General features: G+C 41.9%; 2 protein-coding genes across 3 annotated transcripts; one reads left to right on the top strand and one right to left on the bottom strand.

Annotated features, from left to right (window-relative positions):
- The first annotated feature begins 518 nt into the window (after positions 1-518).
- Positions 519-12,132, top strand: COQ10B (coenzyme Q10B). Of its 2 annotated transcripts, none has more exons than XM_082764148.1 (5): positions 519-618; positions 3,436-3,582; positions 4,818-5,010; positions 7,221-7,322; positions 10,271-12,132. In XM_082764148.1, the coding sequence occupies exons 1-5, from the start codon at positions 569-571 to the stop codon at positions 10,436-10,438; spliced, it is 660 nt and encodes a 219-aa protein (XP_082620274.1). In that variant the 5' UTR covers positions 519-568; the 3' UTR covers positions 10,439-12,132. The 2 variants fall into 2 exon arrangements, with proteins under 2 accessions (XP_082620274.1, XP_082620273.1); XM_082764147.1 differs by lacking the exon at positions 519-618 and adding an exon at positions 793-1,294.
- Positions 12,133-12,537: 405 nt separating this feature from the next.
- Positions 12,538-23,320, bottom strand: HSPD1 (heat shock protein family D (Hsp60) member 1). Its single transcript, XM_082764140.1, has 12 exons — positions 23,179-23,320; positions 22,531-22,706; positions 19,132-19,384; positions 18,690-18,772; positions 17,804-17,899; positions 17,395-17,488; positions 16,114-16,282; positions 15,692-15,791; positions 14,524-14,769; positions 14,010-14,184; positions 13,217-13,395; positions 12,538-13,132 (listed from the first exon to the last, which is right to left on the bottom strand). The coding sequence occupies exons 2-12, from the start codon at positions 22,702-22,704 to the stop codon at positions 12,980-12,982; spliced, it is 1,722 nt and encodes a 573-aa protein (XP_082620266.1). The 5' UTR covers positions 22,705-22,706; positions 23,179-23,320; the 3' UTR covers positions 12,538-12,979.
- Positions 23,321-23,343: the final 23 nt, after the last annotated feature.

Below are 23,343 nucleotides of genomic sequence, written 5' to 3'. Positions count from 1 at the left end.
CTGCTCAAATTAGTTTTCATTATTCATATTGCTGGGGTTCCGTTTAATAATTAATGTTTTTAACTAATGACGAGACACCGAGATAAGGAAAACATTTCTGAAGAGAACATAGAACTGGACTTACTCATTTTCTAGAAATAATTTCCTTTCAGTGCATTCATCTCCTTGAACTGTCTGAATTTCCACCAATTATCAAACTAGGGTTGCATTTGAGTTCAGGGGGCAGCTCGGAGAGTTCGTTACCACCAGTCGGGCTGTTTGCCGCCTAGCTGTCACCCGTCCGAGGTACCGCTACCTGAATATCACGGAGCGGGGCTGCCCTCACGCAGTGCGTGCCCCCCAGCCTACAGCAGCCCGCCGGTAACCCCCAGCGGAGCCGCAGGAACTCATAACGGGGCGCTGAGGGCTGCGGAGCACAACCGCTGGGGGCCGTTGGGGGCCGTTACGGGCGCCGCGCGCGGCCGGGCCAATGAGCCCGGGCACCTCCCTCTCACGTGCCCGCCCCCGCCCCCGCCCCCCCGCGGCCCCCAGGCGGCTCCGGGCCGGGCGGTGCCGGCGGGGCCCGGCGATGGCGCGCAGCGGGCGGGCGGTGGCCGCGGGGCTCGGCGCCGCCGGCAGGTACGGGGCGGGGAGGGGAGGGGCGGGGCGGGGCGGGGGGGCCGGGGCCCTCCGAGCGAAGCGGGAGGGGCGTTGGTGCCGCCCGTGAGGAGAGGAGCCGGGCCGAGGGCGGGAGGGGCCGCAGCGGGCGGCACCGGCACCGGCACCCCCCCGGTCCCTGCCCCCGAGCTGCCCCCGCGGCTGCGGGGCGCCAGGGGTCTACCGCCGGCTTCGGAATCGGGGAAAATGCCCCAAAATTGCCGAAATGCGAGCAGGCATCCGGCGTAATGCTCGCTCCGCAGCGCTGTGCTCGGTCGTCTCGCTCGGGCTGTGCTTCTGAATGCGCATCCCTCGCGTTTAAATTAAGCCTTTGGGATGTAATTGCAGCGCTGAAACAGCTCAGTCCTGTGAGCCAGAACCCCTGGTTTAAAAGTGCTTTGTTAGAGACGATGCGGTTCCGAACTCAGGGCAAAACCCATCAGCAGCAGCAGCCAGGGTAGAGAAACTTCCTGACAGCAGGCTGCGAGCTGGCCTTGAGAATGCATCCAGGGCGAGGTGCAAGAGTCCTGGTGGCCGCTGGTAGCCCTCAGCACGGTGTGCCTTCACATTGGCGCTGCCACCAGCACACAGTGTCTACCTGCTGTCACCCCGGCGGGGCCCTCACTGCGCTGAGCAGCAGGCGTCAAGGAGCGAGCCGGTAAGTTGGTCTCCTGTGCTTGTTCAGGCTGAGATGCTCACAAGGACACTTGCTGGCAAAGCTCATTTTTTGGGACTCGAACAGCTGTCCACAAAGAATGCGAATGAGATCAGCTCTCATCTCACTGACCGTTAACCAGCCATCCGATGACACCAGCTTCGTGAGAGGAACAGTTGGGGTAGCCCAGCCACACGGGTGTGCTCTGACCGCTGGTTTCAGTCTTTTTATAATTAGGAGTTGGAGATTCCTTTTTTTTTTCAAAATATTTTAGTCTTTGGAAATGTAACTATTAAAAATAATCACCACGTAGAGATCACGTATACCACATGACAGCAAATGCTTCCTTTTCGGGTCGTGTAAGTCAGGTGCTACTGTGATCAGTGCCTAAATGTTTAGAGAGAAAGCAGCAAGGGACAGGAATTGGATGATGCCAGTGAGAGCAGTATGAGTGGCACTGACTGTGTTACCCTCAGAGGATAATAAAGGAGTGCTAGGCACATCTGCATTTAGGTACAGACTTGGCTTTTCTCCTGAGGCCTTCACCAGGTTCACCAAAACATGCAAGACAGTCCACCGAAGTCTCTGCTTTTGTGGTTTCTGGAGAGGTATGCTTTCCTGAACTGGGACCAGGACCAGCACATTCTTGTAGTGTCTGTTTCTCTTCAAATAAAATCTAGAGAGAGACCAAGTCCCACCAGCTTTGTTAACACTATAACCTCTCTTAACCTTCCCTTCCTTGAACGGTGGTGTAACTGCGAAAAGGACTTGATCTTAGAGCAATAACAAAGTACTTGTGGGGATTGTTTTTCAGCCCTGCACTTAAATGTGTATACATAAAAGTGCCTGAAGCAGTGTGCTGGCAGAGCATTACAGTAAGAACAAACCAACAGAAGCGTCCCGACAACTAGTTAGGACAGTGCACTATACCACAGATGGAGAAAATAATTTAGCTCTCCAGAACGAGGTCTGGTCCAAAGTTCTGAACTCTCTATGAATCAGGTTGAGGCAGCTACAAGGTTACTGGCAGGCATCCAATGTTCCTATCAAAGCCATGCTTTTCCTTAACAGTCCTGTCCGGTCCAAGTGGAAAAAAACAGACTCTGTCCGTATCCCTTGAGATACAACTCCAAATCCTTGCAGAGCTTGCTGTAGAAAGACTTACCAGAATTTGCTGTGCTAGTTTGGTGGCTAGGAAGAAGCAGCATCTATCTGTTAGCTGTGTTAAAATAAAATGATAACAAGCAAGCCTTACACCAAGTGGGAAGGTTGGTTCCATTTTTGACTGTGTAAATCCAGAAGTGCAGTCCTGATCATTTAATTACTGACAGAAGACAGCCTAGGTTGCTTTTTAGCTTACATATGTAGAAACGCTGACAGCAAATAGTGAAATTTTTAACTCCCCGGTGCCAGAAATCAGAACTTTTGAAGCAGCATTTTAGGCAAAATCAGTAATTCAGCATGAGTCCTATTAACCACAATGAATATTTTTTTTTAGATTTTAGTATAGGTTCAGAAACAGAGAACTGAGATGGAATCTTAGAACTATGAGCATTTCATAAAGCTAAACTGTTAAGTTTTATTTATGAAAACACTGCATCCACGGTTGTGTGTGATATTTTCAAAAGAAAGAAATGGGGATGCAATGCAGTTTCTAAAAGGACTTTCAGAATGAAACTTTCCTTATAAGAGAAGGAAGGCAGCAGAGGGATTACTGCAGAATTCTACTTCATAGCCGCAATGGGAAATTTTCTACTTTTTTGCATGTTCCAAAAGGGTAAAGTATTGTAGGGTATGCCTCGATTTTTCTGGTAAGAAAGCAAAATTAAATCTGCACACTAAGTGCGTGAGTCCTGTACGTGAACTCAGGCTGCCATGAAGCCAGTGTTTAATGGGGGCCTTTGTATTTTACTCTGCCAGTTACTTGTCTCATGACTGGGAGCTATTTTTAGTTTCTCTTAAAGGGGAAAAAAAAAGACTTTTTTTTTTTTTTTTAAAGTTTGCAAACGCTTATGAGCCTTTGTTTTTCTATCTAAATTGGATGTTTTCTGGAATGCTGTACAACAGACTGCATCTCACCTTAATGTGTTGTGATCTATTTTGCTGATAAGAAAGGAGTCTAAAAGGCATTTTCAATGTTGCAGGCACTTGGCTTCCTGTGGTATTCTGATGACCAGAATTTCTTCGTTGCAAGTACCTGTAATGAGCCATGCCTTTTCAAGAAGTTTCTTCAACATTGCTGCACCACTAGTAAATAAAAGAAAAGAATATTCTGAAAGAAGAATTATAGGGTTTGTATAGAAAAGTGGAATGATACCTTATGCATTTACGATTTTCAACACACTAAACATTTTCAGCACTAAACATTCAAGGACTGAGTATCCCTCAAGGCACATGTCCCTGAGACTGTGCCCAGGTGGAGAGTAGAAATGAGTTTTACCTTTCAAAATTTTTAGAGATCAGGCTGTCAAACCTGAAATTGGGTATCAAAAATTTAGGAACCCCATACACCTGCTCCTTGGAAGGAAATAGCAGAAATAACCTTTTTATTCCGTGACGAAACAAAAACAACCCTGAAAGGGAAGCATGCATTATTTGTCTGGTGAAATGGGGATAAACCAAAAGGCGTGAAAACTCAATTTTCTCCCATTTCTCAAAAAGACATGCCAATGTTACACTTGCATTATGTTGTACTTCTCATTTGAGATTTACTTCTTTCTTTAAAAGAAGGAAAATAATTAGTTGTGTGGTGAAGTGTGTGCATACAAAAGCTCTTTGAAATCCAGTTTGCCTTAAAACCAGTGGAAAATTTCCCATTAATTTAATGAGTTTGGGATCTGCTCTCAGCCTCTAGCCTCTAGTCCACAATAGTATGATTTGTTCATTAGGGTTAGTATTTTTTTCATGATGGTTAATATTCGTTTATGTGATAGTTCTTGAACTGCAACAGATTTAATTTAAAAGGAGCCTTTGTCCAATAATACTCACTGTTTTTCTCCTGAAAGTATTATTATTATTTTTATTTTTTTGGGGGGAGGGGGCGAGGTCTAAGTAGCGTTCTTTTTAAGCCTTTGAAAACAGACCCCTAGTTTTGTTACACCTTTTCTTGGTAGCTGTAAGGTATGGATTAATTTGTTCTATGAAATATCTAAAATATACCTAAATCAAGACACAGCTGCAATGGAAAAACTACTTTTCCATTTGAAATCTAAGCATGCTTACCTAATATTGCAGAAAGTAGCATACATCTGGTTCAGCGTTCCCTAACTTTACCGCTATATGCTGTGTAGTGTTTGTAGTGTTTTGCTTTTCTTGTGCAAAGACTTTTACCAGTTCAGTACTTTTTTTTTTTTTTTTTTTTAATAGAGTTGCATTTTTAACTTCCAAAAATAGTGGTAGTGTTTTCAGGTGACTGCATGTTCACCATCAAAACTGCCTGTGACACTTACAGTATCTTAGAACCTTATAATACTGAATTCCTAGTTAAAACACCTTGTAACTGTAACATTTACATTTCTGCTTCCAGATATTCTATGCAGGAAATGTATGCAGTTGTTGCTGTTGTGGAAGATTACAAACTATTTGTGCCATGGTGTAAGAAGTCAGATATATTATCAAAGCGCTCTGGGTACTGCAAAGCACAGCTAGAAATAGGATTTCCTCCTGTTTTAGAAAGGTATACATCAGTTGTCACCCTTGTGAGGCCACATTTAGTTAAGGTAATTTATTATTATTATTTTTGTAGCTGTATTATTATATTATATTAATATATTATTTTTTTGTAGCTTTCCATAACTTGTGTGTAGAAATTTAAATATTCCATGAAGCTCTTTTAAAAACAAAATTAATGCTGGAATTGCTTCCTGTGGCTCAAAACTCGTGTTGCTTTTGTTTAAAGACTATAGGTTACGTGGTGTAAATTTCAATGTGTTTTTAAAACATAAGCTGCCAAATAGGGGGAAAAATTGCCTTTTAATTGGCTTTTGATGGAAAAAATATTTAAAAAGTAGCCATTAATGAAGATATCTATTTGTTGTGGTTTTTTTTGTTTGTATTAATTTTGTCCAAGCCTCTCTAAATGCAAAAATAATAGAGACTTAAAGGTTATCTCTTTGTAGCTTCTGGTGCCTTAGCAAAATGATGTCATTATTTTTTCTTCTGACAATTCTAACCAGTTTATTTAAGAAGTTTAGGCAGAGGATCTGCTGAAGAGCCTGTTATTCAGTATATTGATGCCATGATAGAATGGTAGATTTCAAGTCCATTTCTTAGAATTAATTTGTACAGCAATTGTATTTCTACTTTCATTTTTTTTCAAGGGTAATAAAGGGAGAAATTTTAAATGAGGTCTGGATCTTCCAGCTGCTTGTTTACATTAGAGGTTCACATCTGTTTGTTAGGAACAGCTCAGAACAGACTCATAAAAACTGCCTCTCCCCCTTCATGCAATTTTGACTATCTTTTGGAACAACTAGTGAAATTACAACAGTTGATTACTGGTCAAGATAATTGTTTGGGTATCCTATTTCACTATTCTTTCCTAGGCTTCCACTAACAAGACACTGCATAAAACAGAAATGGGTTTCTTAAGTACAGGGGAGGTATGAATTGGAAGGGCAATATGCAAAGTGCTTTTTTTCAAGGTAGTTATTCATTTTGGAAAGAAAAAAAAAATGTCTTCCATTATTAAGAAAGCTCAACAGTTACAATGTAAAAATCTGCATTTTACATGCTGCTCTCCCTTTCTACTCTTCCCTGACAAGACTTCTTATTTTGCATAGCTATCAGTTTGGCTTACTGATTCTTATTCACTTTAATTCTCTCAAAAGAAGAATTCTGGTCTCTGAAAAGACCATGAAAGTGGTGTGGAGAACACTTTAAGTTTCCTCTTCCTAGATTTATCAGCATTTTCTCTGTTAGGATTTTTTTTCCTAAACATTTATATCATCTTCACATAACTGGAGGAACATTACCACAAGGAAATGAAACGACCATGTGTTCGGGCTATTTCACTGTCTTCAGAAATAACTCTGGGCAAAGGGAGCTTGCATAGTGGTTTTGTATAGTGGGCTGTCGGTGGTGACAAAATGAGCATGTTTTTATTGCTTACAGCAGCAGCGCGTGAGCCCTAGAATATCAGGCTGGTAGCAGCAGCTCTTGCTGCTGAGAAATGTCGAGTGAGTTTTGTTACTTATAAGGTTGGGAGCAAGGGGGACACACTGGCACCTTTCCCATTCTTCCTGCCCTTTTGGCAAGAATGAGAAAAGCAAGCCCAGCTCTTCAGGCTTGTCTGCTCTTCCCTCTACTCCTCCCCTTGCAGTTACAGAAGTTGGGAGGTACTGCATCCCTGCACTGGGCAAAGAAGTGGTGGTATTTTTGTGCTGATTTGTCTTTGACGTGGCTTAGCTTATCTGTGCTTTCAAACCACAAGCAAAAGCTATGTATGCTTGTGTTGACACTAAGAGCTGTAAAGAAAGTTTAAAAATAGTTACAGCAATTCTCTTTAGTAACTCCAAGCCAATCAAGATGATGCATTTGCATGATTTTTCAACTCTATGTCTTTCGGTCTTTTTCTATTTAAAATATAGCCACACAAAAATAGCTGTATGTACCAAAAGCAAAATGAATGAAAGTAAGGACCCTATTCTCAATTACGGTGTAGATATCTTTAACATTATTATGGTATTCTATGCATCATACAGGAGATCTGTTTTATGGCTAAAACCAAAGATCCTTCCCGTAACTTGATAGGGATTCAGCTACTTTGCTGTGACAGTGTGCAAATGGGATCTTTTGCTGGCTGCACTATAAAGAATTAATTTTAACTATGCTGTGACCTTCACTGTCTAACAAAATGCGCATGCTTCAGTAATACTGATTTGTCTCATGTAAGCCCCCCTGTAGCTTGACTTTTTAAACTTTCTTTTAGGCATCCTGCACAGACGGAAGGCTATTTAATCACTTGGAAACAGTGTGGCGTTTCAGCCCAGGTATCCCTGGCTATCCAAGGACATGTACATTGGATTTTTCTGTAAGTATTCCAATTAAAACCACCACATGCTACAAATAGGGTGTATACACACACACATAAACACTACAAAATAGTTAGTTTTAGTCACTACGTTTTTGCAGTCAGTTTTACAACATGAAAACTGCTACATAGTCCTTGAGAGACAAGTCTTCTGTGAAGTGTCCACATATAGCCAAACAGTCTAGGGACTGGTATCTCTCACCATACAATTCTCTACATACTAAGATAAGCAAATGCAGAGAGAGAAATACTCAACATATTTGTGGACTTTGCTATTTTCTTTAATTACCTTACAATCCACGTGCTTTTGTTATCAGAAAGTAGGTGTTTTCCCATCCATCCTGTTTGGCCTGTAGTTTAATTTCCTGACTTCTAGATTTACTATTTAATGTATTTTACATCTTCTATAATACCACTGTAACAGCTTTTAGGAGAAATGCTGTCTCTACTCTATGATGGGATATCACTGCAGTTCCAAAATACTGCATTTTAAACCCAGTATCTGGTTTAGTCCGTCATTCCTAGACAAGTTGCTTTTCTTACTGTGAGTTCTTGTTTTTCATTTTTTTCTTCCATCACTTATTTTTTCTTACATTGTATTGTGTTAAGGGTGTTGCATTCAGCACTAAACTAATCTGGGGTTCAGAACAGGTTACAAAAGTACACAGAAATAGGTTGATCCTGTTGTCTTCTGGGATACTGTGCTTTTGAAGTCATTTTTCCAAAAAAGAGCTTTTGGAACATTTGTAAACTGGCACGACTTCCTTGGGTTAATAACTCAAGTTATTGCTGTATTGCACTTCATACAGCTCAACAATAAAAATGAATCTATAGGTACTTGAAAATACATTTCTGATGGGATTTACTGACTATGCTTACATGTTATTTGCTGATGATATTTGAATTTCTCTAGGCAAATCACGACAGTTCCTGCTACTGACTGGTAAGACGGCTTTTTAGCCAAGCCATAAATCAGCTGAGAAAACTCAAATTAAGCAACTGCTTAAGCCCTATTAGCTAAATAGCAAGTTTATGAGGAAAATATATATATATTTTTTTTTTCCTTACCAAAGCCATGTTTTGACACTTCAGGTTGAGAATTTCAGTTAAAGAGAGTCAAAACTAGACTTTAAAAGGACATTCTTAGGAAATACTATTAATACTTGATATCATTTACAACATTTTGAGGTAGCAGAAGCAAATATAGCCAGCTGAGCAGGGGGCTGGCTCACAACAGTACATACTCAGGGATTCTAACCCTTGCTCAATTTCAGCTTGCTGTGTGACTTAGCCTCTGGGCCTTCACAGTTAGTAATGATAAACATTTCAAAAACAACTTCTCACTGCACAACTAAGTACTTGTGAGAGATAGGACTGATTTCAATAATGGTAGTTTGCTTTAGAAAGTGTTAGTTGAATTTTAGATGATGCTGGTTTCCTCAGCCTACTGCATTACTGATCTGCCAGCCTGGTGGTACATTATATATACGCTGAACTTTAATAAGACATTTAGTTTCAGTTGCATTTCAGCTCTTAAGTGATTTAACACATAGATTTAAGCACAACATATTGCTATCTGCAAGCTTCATAAAAACATCTCAGGTTCTCACATAGTTACTGAACATGATGTAACATTTACGATCCCTGCTTTGCAGAGCTCAACATGCTATAAATGTCATCTCAGACGTTGAAAAGGCACATTAATTTTTACTGATGCTTGAGATCACGTGCAAATGAAGCTACAGCTGGCTTACATTTCACATTAATTCTGTACTACTATTCCAGCAATTAACATGCAATACTCTTAAACAATTTGAGATAATACACATTTGTTTCATTTGGCATTTCATCTGCTGATTTTTCAGGTATGATGTAAGTACTTAAATCTCAATCCAAAAGACATGCAGTAACAGGAATGATAGAAGGGCAGAAGAAATGCAAGCTGTTTCTTTTCCTGACAGCTTTGTAATCATTTCTGGAACTTGCAGAAGGCAAAACTAAATCCAATACCATAGCCTTAGGGTAATGTTCTTAAACTAGACCAAAGGCCAGTACAGCACAAAGTATATTTGAAGGCTATTTGACATAAAAGTGACCTTGCTGTTGTCATCAATTTTTCTTTTAGGTGGTGGAAAGAGAAAGCAAACTCCCTGTGCTCCTGCCCTAACTGTTAACTACTACAGTAGCTTCAGTGTAATTATTAAACTGAAGGATCCAGTAACTGAAAGGGAATGTGCAAATCAGTTTGAGCACTGCAGTAGGAGGCACAAGGACTTGGTACAGAGGACTTATCTGAGATGGTTGTATTCTAAAACTGACTGCCCATGTCAGGACAGCAAAGGTAGAGGGCAGGAGATGTCTAGGAAGGAGAAAGAGCAAAGGCAAATTATAAGCTTCAGTCTGTAAATTAGCATTGTTTGAACATATTGTTAACTACATCTACCTAGATGGAAAAACTAATATAAAATGTTGTTACCTAATAAGCAACTATTTCAAGCTGCCTTTAAACCACTCTTGGGTTTGCTTCATGTTACCTGTAAATCTGCTGTCTTGCTATGCAGGATTTTCTTCAAAATTTTGCCCTTCAAGGGAATTTTATGTGCAGAGCAACTTAGTTACCATTGTTGGTTTGTAGTTTTTCACTACCCTAAATCTTTTAGGTATGTTTTGTGACATGTCATTTAAGTAACATACAGTTGGTTTAGATAAATGGGACTGATTACATAAGAGAATTGAACAAAAACATTCTTCTAATTGAAGAGAATAAGAAAACAGTCCTCTGACCGAAGAATAAGGCTTTTCTTTACATACAAGCTCATCTATTGTTTTATCTGTTCTTTCTTCTGCAACCTACTTGCAGCTTAACTGGAGATTCTTTAATGAAGTTATCTCTAACAGCATTTTATTACAATAGTAAATACAAGACAAAATCTTCTCTGTTTTAACAGATTTCTTTTGAATTTCGTTCACTTCTACACTCACAACTTGCTACGCTGTTTTTTGATGAAGTAGTCAAGCAGATGGTCACTGCCTTTGAAAGAAGAGCATCCAAACTCCATGGCCCAGAAACAAGCATACCTCGGGAGTTAATGCTTCATGAAGTTCATCAAACGTAATGGGGAAAATTTCAACAACCTCCATTATAAACTTGTTTGTACACTCTGTACAAGAGGTGGCATGCTCCTTTTTGGGGCATCTATTTCATATCTGAGCTTTATATGTAATTTTATACTGTACAAATCACGCACATGTTCAGCTAGATCAATGTAGTCTATTCAAGCTGCTATCAAGTGCAATTCAAAGTGTTATCAGTAACAGACAATTGGCATCTACTGTTACACAAGATAACTCAGGCTGCCGTTTATTAACCTGCCAGTTTCTGTAATCACAGTGTAAGCTCTGCCTTACAAAACAAGCTAACGTTCTTTTCAGTGTTGTAATATATTAACTCAAGTTTAAGTTATTAGTAGCATGAATGTAATTTACCAGCATCACCTCAGTCAGCTCAGGCCAAGTGAAGGGAGATTCTGACATTTTAGCCTTACGGAGTAGAGTAGTGTGTCCAACATCAACTAGCAGGTGCTTTTGATCCACATCGATGACAAGGATTAACTCAGGAGTCGCCAACTGCTGTTGAATTCTGAGCAGCAACTGTTATAGAAAAAAAAAAAAAGCAGCCTTAACACTGAGTTTTCATAATAGGTACCTATAGTGCCAAGTACAGCACTTTCAGCTATATCCAGTGGTTCTTAGCTGTCTGGGCTCCAGACAGTGTTGTATTTACAGTACATTTGGAAGGCTGAATTTGCCCACCTGCCCCTGTTTCACTGTTAGGCATTGTATTGAGGTTATGCTACATAAATCTCAGCTAGTGCAAACATAGTTACCAGTTCAAAACACAGTAAATGTCAGCTCAGCGAGCATGACAGCACTAAGGCATCATCTTCTGTACCACATTGCTGTGGAAGGAGGGAATGATCTGTCCTCCACTTAGCACAGCATAAATACATCCAAGGCCACTGGTCATTCAGTAACGCGCAATATAGAGCTAGATCTTAGTTGTCTCCTTTCAGTACTTAGCTTCCATTTATGTATCAGTGCAGCGAGATGGTATCAGCTATCTTGAGCTGATTTTCAGTAGTTCTGTTCCTTAGATTATTACTCTTTCCTGTCTCCAAAGAAACCTAAGTGAATAAGGTTGGAATAAATTTAGTCTCCTCCCTATGCACCTTCTTAAATTACAGAAGGTCATGATGGAATTCGGTGAAGCTTCAGGTGCATTTCATAGCTGAAGCCAGTCTGCTCTTCCAAAGCATCTGAATTCGTGTGGTTACTACAGAATAGGTGGCAACATACTACATAATGTACTAAGTTTCAGGATATAGACTGCCCTGCAGCAGTTTCAGAGCATTTACACACTGTCCCAGAAAAAGCAATTAAAAATTCATGCAGGATGTGTGAAAGATGGTTCATAGTTGTAGACAGCTAGATTAAGTGGTCAGTTTTAAAGCACCTAGGAAGTTGCGAAACAATTTTATGTACTGAAACAATGAAAGAAAAACATACGTGAGTTTAGGAACACCATTACTTGGAAGTGTTTGCAAAATGGAGTTGGGAAGCAGAGAGAAAAGATGTTAGTGTTATTAGCCGTGTCAAGTCAGGAAACAGTAGGTGGCATTCAAAGCTGTCTTTAAGTATGAAACCACATCTACTGCTGACAATTTAAACATAATTCGGAAGGCTGGTAGACTGTAAGGCTCAAACCACAGAGATAACTACATAATATACCCAAGCAAAAATAGTATTTAAGAAGCTCAGAAGCGTTTCTTAGCTAAGACAACTTACCTGTTTCATACCCTCAGGGCACTTGCCCTCCCACAGTACTGTGAAAGAGTCAGTCAGCCTGTTCCAGCATGTGCAACGAGCAATATGAAAAGGGCAAAATAAAGTCACTGCGCGTGCCTTGTTTTCACAGCATTGTTTAATATTGTAAAGAACTGTTGTGGCAGCTCAGCTTAGATACTTCTTACCAAAATTTAAGTCACTCGTATTTCCGATTAACATTTTTGACAGAGGAATGTTTCTTGGAGAGTAATGTCCTCCAGTTTTTCCAAGCATAAGAGTCAGATTTCTATTAAATCTTAGAAGCGGGCTATCAAGCTTCTCCCAGAACTGTGGCTTGGTGTACAGATGAATAAGGTGATACATTTCATACTTTTTGAGCAGATTGTTTTATTACATAAAGGTCACATAAGTGTATATTTGTCTACTTTGTACACAATTGTCTAGTCTCACGCACAGTGGCTTCCAAGTTCTTCCTAGTACTGGCAAGCACCAATAAATTCTGAAACAGAATATCAAGTGCCTTAATTAAGTTTAAATCAGGACCTTGGTAGATGGATCTTGCACCCAGTTATCAGGAATGTACAAATGTCTTTATTCAAAAAATACAAAATAAATTATCTGTAGGCATGGACAATGACTGTAAACAATTACGTGTGTTAAATGAAATCCAGTAACTGATGGTTACAGTGATTCTTTTAAACACCAGCCTCACTTCAGTCACTATCCATCCTCTTGCACTGACATCTGAAGTTTTTAAGTCAGAACTGTCAGTCTGAAACAGCAGAGTTCATGATGCATCAGTATCCCAGGAATTAGAACATGCCACCGCCCATTCCTCCACCCATCCCACCCATTCCTCCCATTGCCGGCTCCTTTTCTTCTTTAGGAACTTCAGTCACTACTGCTTCTGCTGTTGATAAGAGAGAAGCAACACCTGCAGCATCCATCAGAGCTGTTCTCACGACCTGAAGATAAGAAAGAAATAACTTAGTACCTGTTTTCTATCCTGTGATGAGGGAAGAAGGAAAGCTAAGACTATTCCAGGTTACCTTTGTTGGGTCTATGATTCCTTTTTCTACCATATTTACAAAATCCCCAAGCATTGCATCATAGCCAACTTCTGATGGACTCTGCAGTATTTTTTCAACTATTAATGATCCTTCAACACCCGCATTCTTTGCGATAGTCATTGCTGGAATTTTCAATGTTCTCTTTATTATTTCAATGCCTGTAAGGAAAAAGATATTTAGCATCACATACCACATACACTCCTGTTGCCAAGGCACAGATTTATGTGCTGGAGATTAACACAGGAAGATCAAAGAAGATCAAACCGTCTGAGGAAGAACATGAGCTTTTTTTTTTTTTTTTTTTTTTTAAATTACTACCAGGGAAATAAAGTTCCTGACTGTTTGACCTTTGTCAACAAATGAGATCACTGTGAGGTATTCACGGAAGTTTTACAAGTAGTACTATTTTATTAATTTATATTATTATTTTGAACATGCATAAAGCCATCTTCCATTTTATTTGCCACAATGTCTTCAGCATTTTTAAAATTTAAGTTATGGTTGTAACAGTCAACTCAGTTCTTCCCTTCATGGCTTCTCAGTTGTTGGCAGGGGATACTGCTGCTTTGTTTTTATTGGCTCTTTCACATCCAAGTTAGGGATGCAATGAAAGCTCCTTCCTACTGTAAAGCAGACACTGCCATACTGAAGGGACGTGAGGTTCGTAAGATCAAGTAACTAAACTCACTGAAAACAGCCTGTATTTAATCCTATAAAGGACAGATAACGTCTATTCATAATACTTCCACACAAACATTGGAAATTTACCTACCAATTTTCTGATCTTCGTTGGCCGGAGTTAAAGCGTCTAATGCTGGAATGCAGCGAAGCAGTGCACAGCCACCACCTGGAACAATGCCCTCCTCTACAGCAGCGCGGGTCGCATTTAGGGCATCGGTAACTCTGTCTTTCTTCTCATTTACTTCAACATCACTCGTCCCGCCAACCTGCAAGCAAGCCACATGTCAAGGTCTGCGTGAGGAGCCTGGCTAGGAGAGCACTACTACAGAATTACTACCACAAAATGGAATAGCTCTTAAGGCCTAAGTGTAGCACTGCAATAAGCCAAGTTCCTTATCTGAATCAGTTGGTAAGATTATGAGAGAAGTAAACAGTAGTAACTTAGACCAGCAATAAAGGACCGATAAAGGAAGTCCATTATCACTTACGTATCACTTCCTGTCTCACAAGTGACTAGAGAAGGCATTAGTGGAAGACAGATTTGAAAAAAAAACAACTCTTTAATAAATTAGTATGTTTTACTCCTAAGAAGTTTCAGTTCTCACCTTCAATACTGCTACGCCATCAGAGAGTTTGGCCAACCGTTCATTCAGCTTCTCTTTTTCATATTCACTGGTAGTAACTTCTAGCTGTTCAATGATTTCTTGAATACGTTTTTCAATTTGAGCCTTTTCACCCTTCCCCTTTAGGAGCATGGTATCATCTTTTGTCACAATGACCTCTCCAACTTTACCGAAGTCGTGGGGCTGAATATCTTCTACATTTAGGTTCAAACCTTCTTCTCCAAACACCTGAAACGAAATGGAAAGTTAGAATTGACAGCTTCACCATACGTGAAATCACTATTTATGACAGATGAACACATACAGCAGCGTGACAGTACAAAGACACCATACTACTGCAGCTAAGCGGAAAGAAGCTCCTCCCTTCTCCTAACACAGGCCAGGCAAGCAGGTGCCTCACAAACTGGCCCTCACCGAAGAGAGAATTGCAAGCTTTTAATTCGTGACTAATATAACTCATTGATTTAACATGGCTGGATGGTTGTGTTACAGCTTCATCCTTGCATTTCAGGAAGTTAAAGATACTGGCAAAAAAAAAAAAAGTTAACTTTAAATGGGTTTGCTGGTTTTGTTAGTACTGTTTATGCTAAACGAAGCACGAGATATCAATTTCAACAACCAGCTTTGGATCCCAGTATTATGCTATGATTTTGAAGCACACATGAAAAAAGCTGTACAAATGAACACTATGAAGTATATCAGCTATTCTGAATCTGAGGGACTAAAACTCAACATTAGCATGAAGTAAGACGACATCGTCCAGTCTATTCCAAACATTTAATAGAATTGTATTTGTTGACTCAGGTCTGAGCACTTATGAGACCACCAGTTTTGTAAGAAGGCCAGTAAGCTTTGCTATTTCTCTCAAAGAGTTTCCTTCATGTTCCTTCTTAACAAAATAGAACGCTGCAGGGATATTCTGCATGCGACTTGAGTCAGTGAAAACAACTATTACTCATGGTTGGTTAGAGCTGTATTATTACACAACCATGTCTAACGATAATTGCTAAGTCCAACCACTAGAGTTACTGTTATATTTCTCAAGAAACAGCCCACAATACAGCCAATACTAGCTATGGACCTAAAACTAAGTTCTTTACAGCATTAGCATTCCTTAGAGGAAAAAGCCAATTAGAACATCATTACTTACAGCACCACCTGTAGCAATTGCCATATCTTTAAGCTGGTTTTTCCTGTTGTCACCAAAACCTGGCGCTTTGACAGCAACAACCTGAAGACCAACCTTCAATCTGAACAAAAGAATTCAATGAGTAACATGTCAAATGCTTTCAGAGAAAACGTTTAGTTATTAGAACACATTTTGGTACAATTCTACCAGTCAAGCAAACAGGGACTTTCATGAACTGAGCTCTAGTTGCTAAAACAAGTAGCTAGAAAACCACTAAAATTCTGTCCCAACCAACGTGAAGCACGGCTACAGGAGTTGTTGTTTCTTTAGTAGTGGTAAGATTCAAACACATACATTTATATGCATTCCTTTAAAAGGATGAAAACACGGGAAAAAACCGTATTTGTTATTTTAAGTCTAGAAGTACGAATTTTAAACCTTACCTGTTCAAGACTAGAGTGCTGAGGGCTTCTCCATCAACATCTTCAGCAATAATAACCAAAGGCTTGCGGTGACTATTGGCAATTTCAAGAGCTGGGACTATAGACTGTACACTAGAAATTTTCTTTTCACTGATTAAAACATAAGCATCCTGGAATTCACATTTCTGCCCTGCAGAAACAATATGCAGTATATGAACAATCTGATTTAATAAAAAAAAAAAATACACCATGCATTCTCTAAAATTTAGGCAGCAATTTTGGAGCTATGTTGTACTGAGTGCATTAAAGAATCACAGAATCACAGAATCACAGAATTTCTAGGTTGGAAGAGACCTCAAGGTCATCGAGTCCAACCTCCAACCTAACGCTAACAGCCCTCCACTAAACCATATCCCTAAGCTCTACATCTAAACGTCTTTTGAAGACTTCCAAGGATGGTGACTCCACCACTTCCCTGGGCAGCCTGTTCCAGTGCCTCACAACCCTTTCAGTGAAGAAGTTCTTCCTAACATCTAGCCTAAAACTCCCCTGGCTCAACTTAAACCCATTCCCCCTCGTCCTGTCACCAGGCACGTGGGAGAACAGGCCAACCCCCACCTCGCTACAGCCTCCCTTGAGGTACCTAAAAAGAGCGATAAGGTCGCCCCTGAGCCTCCTCTTCTCCAGGCTGAACAAGCCCAGCTCCCTCAGCCGCTCCTCGTAGGACTTGTTCTCCAGGCCCCTCACCAGCTTCGTCGCCCTTCTCTGCACCCGCTCAAGCACCTCCATGTCCTTCTTGTAGCGAGGGGCCCAAAACTGAACACAGTACTCGAGGTGCGGCCTCACCAGAGCTGAGTACAGGGGGACGATCACCTCCCTAGCCCTGCTGGTCACGCTGTTCCTAATACAAGCCAGGATGCCGTTGGCCTTCTTGGCCACCTGAGCACACTGCTGGCTCATATTCAGCTGACTATCCACCATCACTCCCAGGTCCTTCTCTGCCTGGCAGCTTTCCAACCATTCCTCTCCCAGCCTGTAGCTCTGCACTGTCTGAAGCACAGCAGCGCCAGCTTGATGATAGCACAGACACCGTTCATGCTAAACAGAAAAGGGGTGTTGGTGGGGCATGCAGTTAAAAAGACTCCAAGTTTTTACCAGGAGGTTTAAGTTTCTGATGGGGAAGGATCCCACTGTCCTGTTACTACGGTGCGTAGCATAACAAAGCCTTTATAATAGGCACCATTATTTTCAACTTCTAGAGATCCATTGTAAGGTACTTCACATGCATTTTTGTCAACTCACCTTTGGCTGTATTAATAAAATAAGGAGAGATGTAGCCTCTGTCGAATTTCATACCTTCAATGATTTCTAATTCATCATTTAGAGTTTTTCCATCCTGTTTAGATGCAAGAAACCCAACATTAAAAACCCCTTATTTACTACCAAAAGATCAAGTATATTTTTAGCACGCTATGCACAACAGAATGAAAGCCTCTACATGAGGCATCTGATTCACATGCTCTCCTCCCTCAAAAGAAAAAAGATTTTAAGAACACTGCGAACAGCGATACCACCCTGAACTAAGAGACCGAAGGAATTAGAGGTAGCATTGTACAAGAGCAGCAGGAGCTATAACGTGCAACAAAAGCCAGCCCTAGCTGGAAAAGGGACAGTCATTTTGCACTTAATGCGTGAGCTGGGTAACTCTTACCTTGACAGTTATTACACCTTTTCGTCCAACCTTTTTCATCGCGTCAGAGATTATATTACCGATTTCCTGATCTCCATTTGCTGATATTGTGGCAACCTAGAACAGTAAACCACTTAAATTCATTTCACAATAAAAGTGATTGGTTTCCTTACTAAAAGGACAACAAAAAACATTTTCTGTTCTAATACTGCTTGACAAGATATGGCAGCTGACCAGCACATCAACACCAGAACTACGTTACAACAGCAAACAGCTTTTGAACAGCTCAGGCACAGGGCTGTATCCCACATGCTGAGCACAGACAGGTCATCTGCATCTGCAGCCCCACGAAGAAACAAGCCCTGAAAGCCTATGCACCCACATCAATGTGAGCCTCCCACAGCAGATCCAAAAGACCTCTGGAAATCTGCCATCACCTCCTATCCACAAATGCATCTTTGGTCTCTTCAATTTTTCCCAAGTAAGCAAATTTATGTTTTATGACCCCATTTTGGGATCAAACTGGATGAGAAAAACTGCCTACTGCCGAACTAACAACAAGCTAAACGTAGAATACTGGGTGATTTAAGTAACTCAAAAAAATGAAGGTGTTACCATGAAGGTTGTTCAGTGAAACATATTCCAGATCTTTACATGTAAAGACAAATACTCCATTGTCACACCACAGAATGGCTAAGGTTGGAAGGGACCTTAAACACTACCTGGTTCCAACCCCCTGCTATGGGCAGGCACACCAGCCACTAGATCAGGTTGCTCAGGGCCTCATCCAACCTCATCTTGAACACCTTCCAGGGATAAGGCATCCACAAAATATACTCCCCAACCCAGCTCAACTGAACCTGACTTCACAGAACTTGAGGGTTTTGTTGTTGTTGTTGTTTTTTACCTGTGCAATTTCTTCTGGAGTTGTAACTGGTTTAGACAGCTTCTTCAGTTCAGCTATGATAGCATCAACTGCAAGCATCACCCCTGAAGATGAACAGGATACTTGTCAGTGATCGAAAAATTTATACAGCACAGAAAAAGTTTCCAATCCAAGAAGCCCACATTGCAAAACTCCATTAAATTCGTATGTTCAAAACCAAGTGACTGATAGCTCATGTATACTTAGCAATAATCTTTTAGTGTGACATGCTTTGAGTCATGATCAAAAGTTATTTACACAGCACCAGTAAATTCGTACACTAAGCAGAAATTAATTAAATGCAAAAATGGATTTAAATAGCTTGCCTGTGACAAATGACATTTTTTTATTTGTTAGGCAATGCACGAAAAAATATTTAGAAAAAAAGCCAGTGATTAAACTTTAAAAGCAATTAAAACATTACCTCTCCTGATTTCCACTGGATTAGCTCCTTTGCTGATCTTCTCGAAGCCTTCCTTGGCAATAGCACGTGCAAGTACCGTTGCAGTAGTGGTGCCATCTCCTGCTTCTTCATTTGTGTTGTTGGCAACATCTTGAACTAACCTGGCTCCGATATTTTTGTATTTGTCTTTCAAGTCAATTGCCTTTGCTACTGTCACACCATCTTTTGTCACTTTGGGACTTCCCCAGCTTTGTTCAATGATAACTGTCCTTCCCTAGGGAGATAAAGAACAGATTTTAAATGAAAGCCATGCAACTACACAGCACATTACTGCAACGCTTTGACTGCAAATGAAAATCCTCTTGAGCAACCACAGATGAACAAAAATATCACTTTGCATACATCTTTCAGTTAGGATTTTTCACAAGTACATACACTTCCCAAGTTTGGCAAAACTGGAAAAATGGTTGGATGGTTTTATATTTTTACAGAAGGAAGCTTTCAGTGAATCCCCCAGCCATGATGGTTAACATCATAGACTCAAAGTCTGAAATTAAAATAAGACTGGCCTTACAATAAATAAATTCAAAAAAAATTTGCCGAGATTCACTTTAACATATTTTCCCCTAAAATTAACAAAAATACATTAACATAAAATTCTGCAAAACTTCCTTCAAATCACAATAAAAAGCATGATTGAGAAACAGCAATAGAAAGTTTGATTTTTTGCATGGTCTGGAAAAGAGTTCTCTTGCAAACCTTATCAGTGGTTAGCAAATGGAACTGAAAACAACATATAAATGTATTCAAATGTGTTGCATTAACTTCTCAGAAATACCCTGCCCTTGCATTCATCTAGAAAGCTGGAATTTCCTTAACAATATACAAAGTTGATGCGGAACATTATGGTCTGTGCAGGGAACACAGGGTAGACGCACCCTCTCACAAAGTTCCCTAGATGAATTCAGTAGCTGCCCCAGTCAATCATGCTCTTGAGTTTTAGCAGGAAAGAGCAGAAATGGAAGCAGCCACTTCTCACCCACTGCTGCCCTAAAGTTCTTCCTAAAGCTATTCTGCCAGCTGGAGCAGTTGGAAAAAGGAAAGGGAGATCCAAGGCCCCAGCTCACCCCAGTCACTCCCAGCTGATCCCTCACTTGGCCTGTCAGGCCCAACTCAGAGCTGTGCACGCTGGCTCCTGCAGAGGCACCGCTGTAGCTGACCACATGCCAGTGTGGCTCTGGCTCAGAGCAGAGCCTGAATGGCAAGCCAAGCTATCTAAGGATTTGGACATTGCATGCTGCCACTATGGTGCACTGTGTTCTCGCTTGCACAGTGCCTACTCACATCTGCCTCAATGATTTAACCAACCTTGGACTGCTGCCATGGAAGAGACTATAGTACAGCTAGCCCTAGAAGCTACAGAAAAAAGAAATGTTGAGCTTTAGTTACTAACTTTGAACTCATGAGAGTTTGCATATTGCTCGTTTTGTCCTATAAAATAATCATGGCAAATTATTACTTACCATGATTTCTTACTGCTACTTCATTTGACCTGCACTATTCAAAATCTAAAAGTGGTTCAAGAACAAGAGAACTTTGGTGGACACTGATACTGATAAGCTCTTCTTCATATAGTCCCTCCTCATTTTGCTTAATTTTTCTTCTATGCTTTGTCTTGTTCTTATTCCAAAGGTAGGTATGAGGTGCGTGGCAGAACAACATCTGCTTCTATCCCATCACATTAACCAGCCTACACTCCAAGAGATGCTTTGTGTTTCTGAACAAACGAATGCCAGCTGTAAATACGGCCGCATTTTGAATGGTCCTGCATATCAAGAACCACAATGACAAAGCAACTGGCCAATTGGCAGCAGTATCAGAAGATTGTGTAAGACTGTAAACCAGTTTCTTTAAATACAGAACAGTTCAAAAGGAAAGTTTCCTCACATGTGTGGTAGCAGTTCTTGCTGGAGGCTGAACCACGTGTTACAGAACAACCACTAAATCTCTGTAAACACACAGGGAACAGCGAATAAAAGTGGCAATGCTGGAACAAGAAACCCATAAGATTGCATAAAGTTGCATCAGGAACTTTCGTTTAACCAGTACGTTAAAATCATGCTTAGACGTTCACAACATAGCCTGAGACAAAAACAAATTAAATCAGTTGAGTGCACTGCAACTTTGTTCCCTTCTGCAGAACTGTGCTTATGGGAAGCAGATGTAGTTTGCTGACGTGACTGTTCCTTAACCTTCACCTTGCTCAGCTTATAGCATTTCTGTCTTTGAGTAAAGCTGGTTAGGCTCCAAAAATGTGCAAAGAATAATTTCAGAGAGGCCAAGCAGCCTTGACAAGATCTACCATGCACACGCCGTTATCGTACGTGCTGAACCTCCTACCTTCATTTCATTTCATCTGCTTTATTTCAAATCTATCTTTATCATTGCAAAGTTGTACTTAAAGTTGGCAAACTAGAAGCTTCTAAGAGCTAAACCATGCCTTTGTTAATAGCTTCCACAAGTCTTCTGAGATATAGTGAGCCTACTTTAGAGGTGGGACAAAACAGTCACTATGTTAATCCCATCAAGAAGTTCAAGTGATTCAATGTAACTTATCAAAAAGCCTCAAAAGCTGCAGAACTGCAGCTTGCAGGTACTTCACCACTCTCCCACCCACCCCACTAACACCCAGTCACTACCACCTAGTGACCAGGCCCAAAATTCCAAAGAAACCATTACAGACACGCTACTTGAAACAGATATTCCTACGAGCTTGAAGAAAATCAATATCTCTTCCCTAAAAAGGAGCCTTGTTTCAAGCCTTACTGCATGCTGTATGACTATGCAAAATGTAACAGCTAGCTTTCAAATCAGCAAAAACTTGCAGGGAATCAGACTACAATTTGCCCTACAGGCAAGGTAAAACGAAGGCCGCTACCATGAATTTTCACTTAAGCTGATAACATTTACCAGTCAACTGAAAACTCAACATTATGCTTTTAGTATTTTTACTTTGTTACTTCTAGAAGGCAAAATGATACAAAAAACATTTCCTATTTCAAAGGAATAGAACTAATTTAACTACTTACAGGGTGAGTTGGGTTAATTATCTACTACATTGCTACAGGCTTCCAAATGAGCCAGAGTAACCAATCCTGCATGCCCCCTTGCCCTGTTTTATTTCAAACCGTTCCCAGACACGCACAGCGCCTTCCACAGTGCTCAGATCCATCTTGCTTTGCGCCCGCGGGGAGGTGACTGAATGAGAATATGGCTGCCTGCAGCTGCCTGCCCATGCCCCTGCAGCTCCGTTACAGGCACACGGATGGGAATAACACAGCTCCACCTAGGAAAAACTGCTCTCTATCCTTCTGTTTTCAGCCAGACCAAAGCGTTAACGCAAAATAAATCTTCGCTTACCTTTGGCCCCATGGTGACTGCTACAGCGTCTGCTAGGAGGTCCACTCCCTGGAGCATGAGGGCTCTGGCGTCTGCCCCGAACTTCACATCCTTGGCGTACGCTCGCGTTAGGTGGGGGGCGAGCGCTCTGGACACTGGCCTCATCTGACGGAGCACTGCGGGTAAACGGAGCATGGCTGGAAAACGGAAAAATAAAGTGAAGTAAAGTTAAATTAAACTAAAAAAGGCGATGGGCGTCAGGTTTAGCACAGCCAGCTGCCAGCCGGGAAGCAGAGCAGGAGCCCACCCGGCGCTCAGGGCCCCGCCGCCCGGCAGGACACGCGCCGCAAGGTCAAGCGCCGCTCGCCCCCTGCCGCCGGCCGGGCCGCGCTGCACGGCCGCGGGGCCGGGAGCCCCGGGAGCCCCGTGGGCAGCAGCACGGCCCCGCCGACAGCCCCCCACCCCCCCGGCCCTACCCCCAGCCCCGTCCCGGAGCCGCCGCCAGGCCGCACACACGCGGCTGCTCCCCCCTCCCCCACCCCCTCCCGCCCCATAACGGCCGCCCGGCGCGCGCCCCCTCAGGCCGTTAACGGTCGCCCCGAGAGCAGCCGGGGCCGTGCGCAGCCCCCGGCCCCTCCCCAGCCCCGCGGGCCGCGTCCCGGCCCTCACCGGCGGGGCCGTGCGGGGCCGGGGCCGGGGCAGGCGTGCGGCGTGCGGGCGGTGTGCGCGCGGCGCGGGGCGGGCGGCGCTGGGCTCCCGCTGCCTCGGCCCCGCCCCTCGCCAGGCGGGCCCCGCGCGGCCGGGCCCGGGAACCTGCATGGGCCCGCCCCGGCC

This window comes from Aythya marila (assembly GCF_965140915.1).
Source record: "Aythya marila genome assembly, chromosome: 6".
Taxonomy (NCBI): domain Eukaryota; kingdom Metazoa; phylum Chordata; class Aves; order Anseriformes; family Anatidae; genus Aythya; species Aythya marila.
This window is presented reverse-complemented; position numbering and strand designations above follow the sequence as displayed.

Excerpts from the sequence above, each read along its gene's own strand:
- COQ10B (XM_082764147.1), top strand. The coding sequence starts at position 1,137 with ATGCATCCAGGGCGAGGTGCAAGAGTCCTGGTGGCCGCTGGTAGCCCT. Across the intron at positions 3,583-4,817 it reads TCTGAAAGAAGAATTATAGG|ATATTCTATGCAGGAAATGT; the intron begins GTTTGTATAGAA and ends TTCTGCTTCCAG. Across the intron at positions 5,011-7,220 it reads TGAGGCCACATTTAGTTAAG|GCATCCTGCACAGACGGAAG; the intron begins GTAATTTATTAT and ends ACTTTCTTTTAG.
- HSPD1 (XM_082764140.1), bottom strand. The coding sequence starts at position 22,704 with ATGCTCCGTTTACCCGCAGTGCTCCGTCAGATGAGGCCAGTGTCCAGA. Across the intron at positions 17,489-17,803 it reads AAGGTGTAATAACTGTCAAG|GATGGAAAAACTCTAAATGA; the intron begins GTAAGAGTTACC and ends GCATCTAAACAG. Across the intron at positions 14,770-15,691 it reads CAATTGCTACAGGTGGTGCT|GTGTTTGGAGAAGAAGGTTT; the intron begins GTAAGTAATGAT and ends ATTTCGTTTCAG.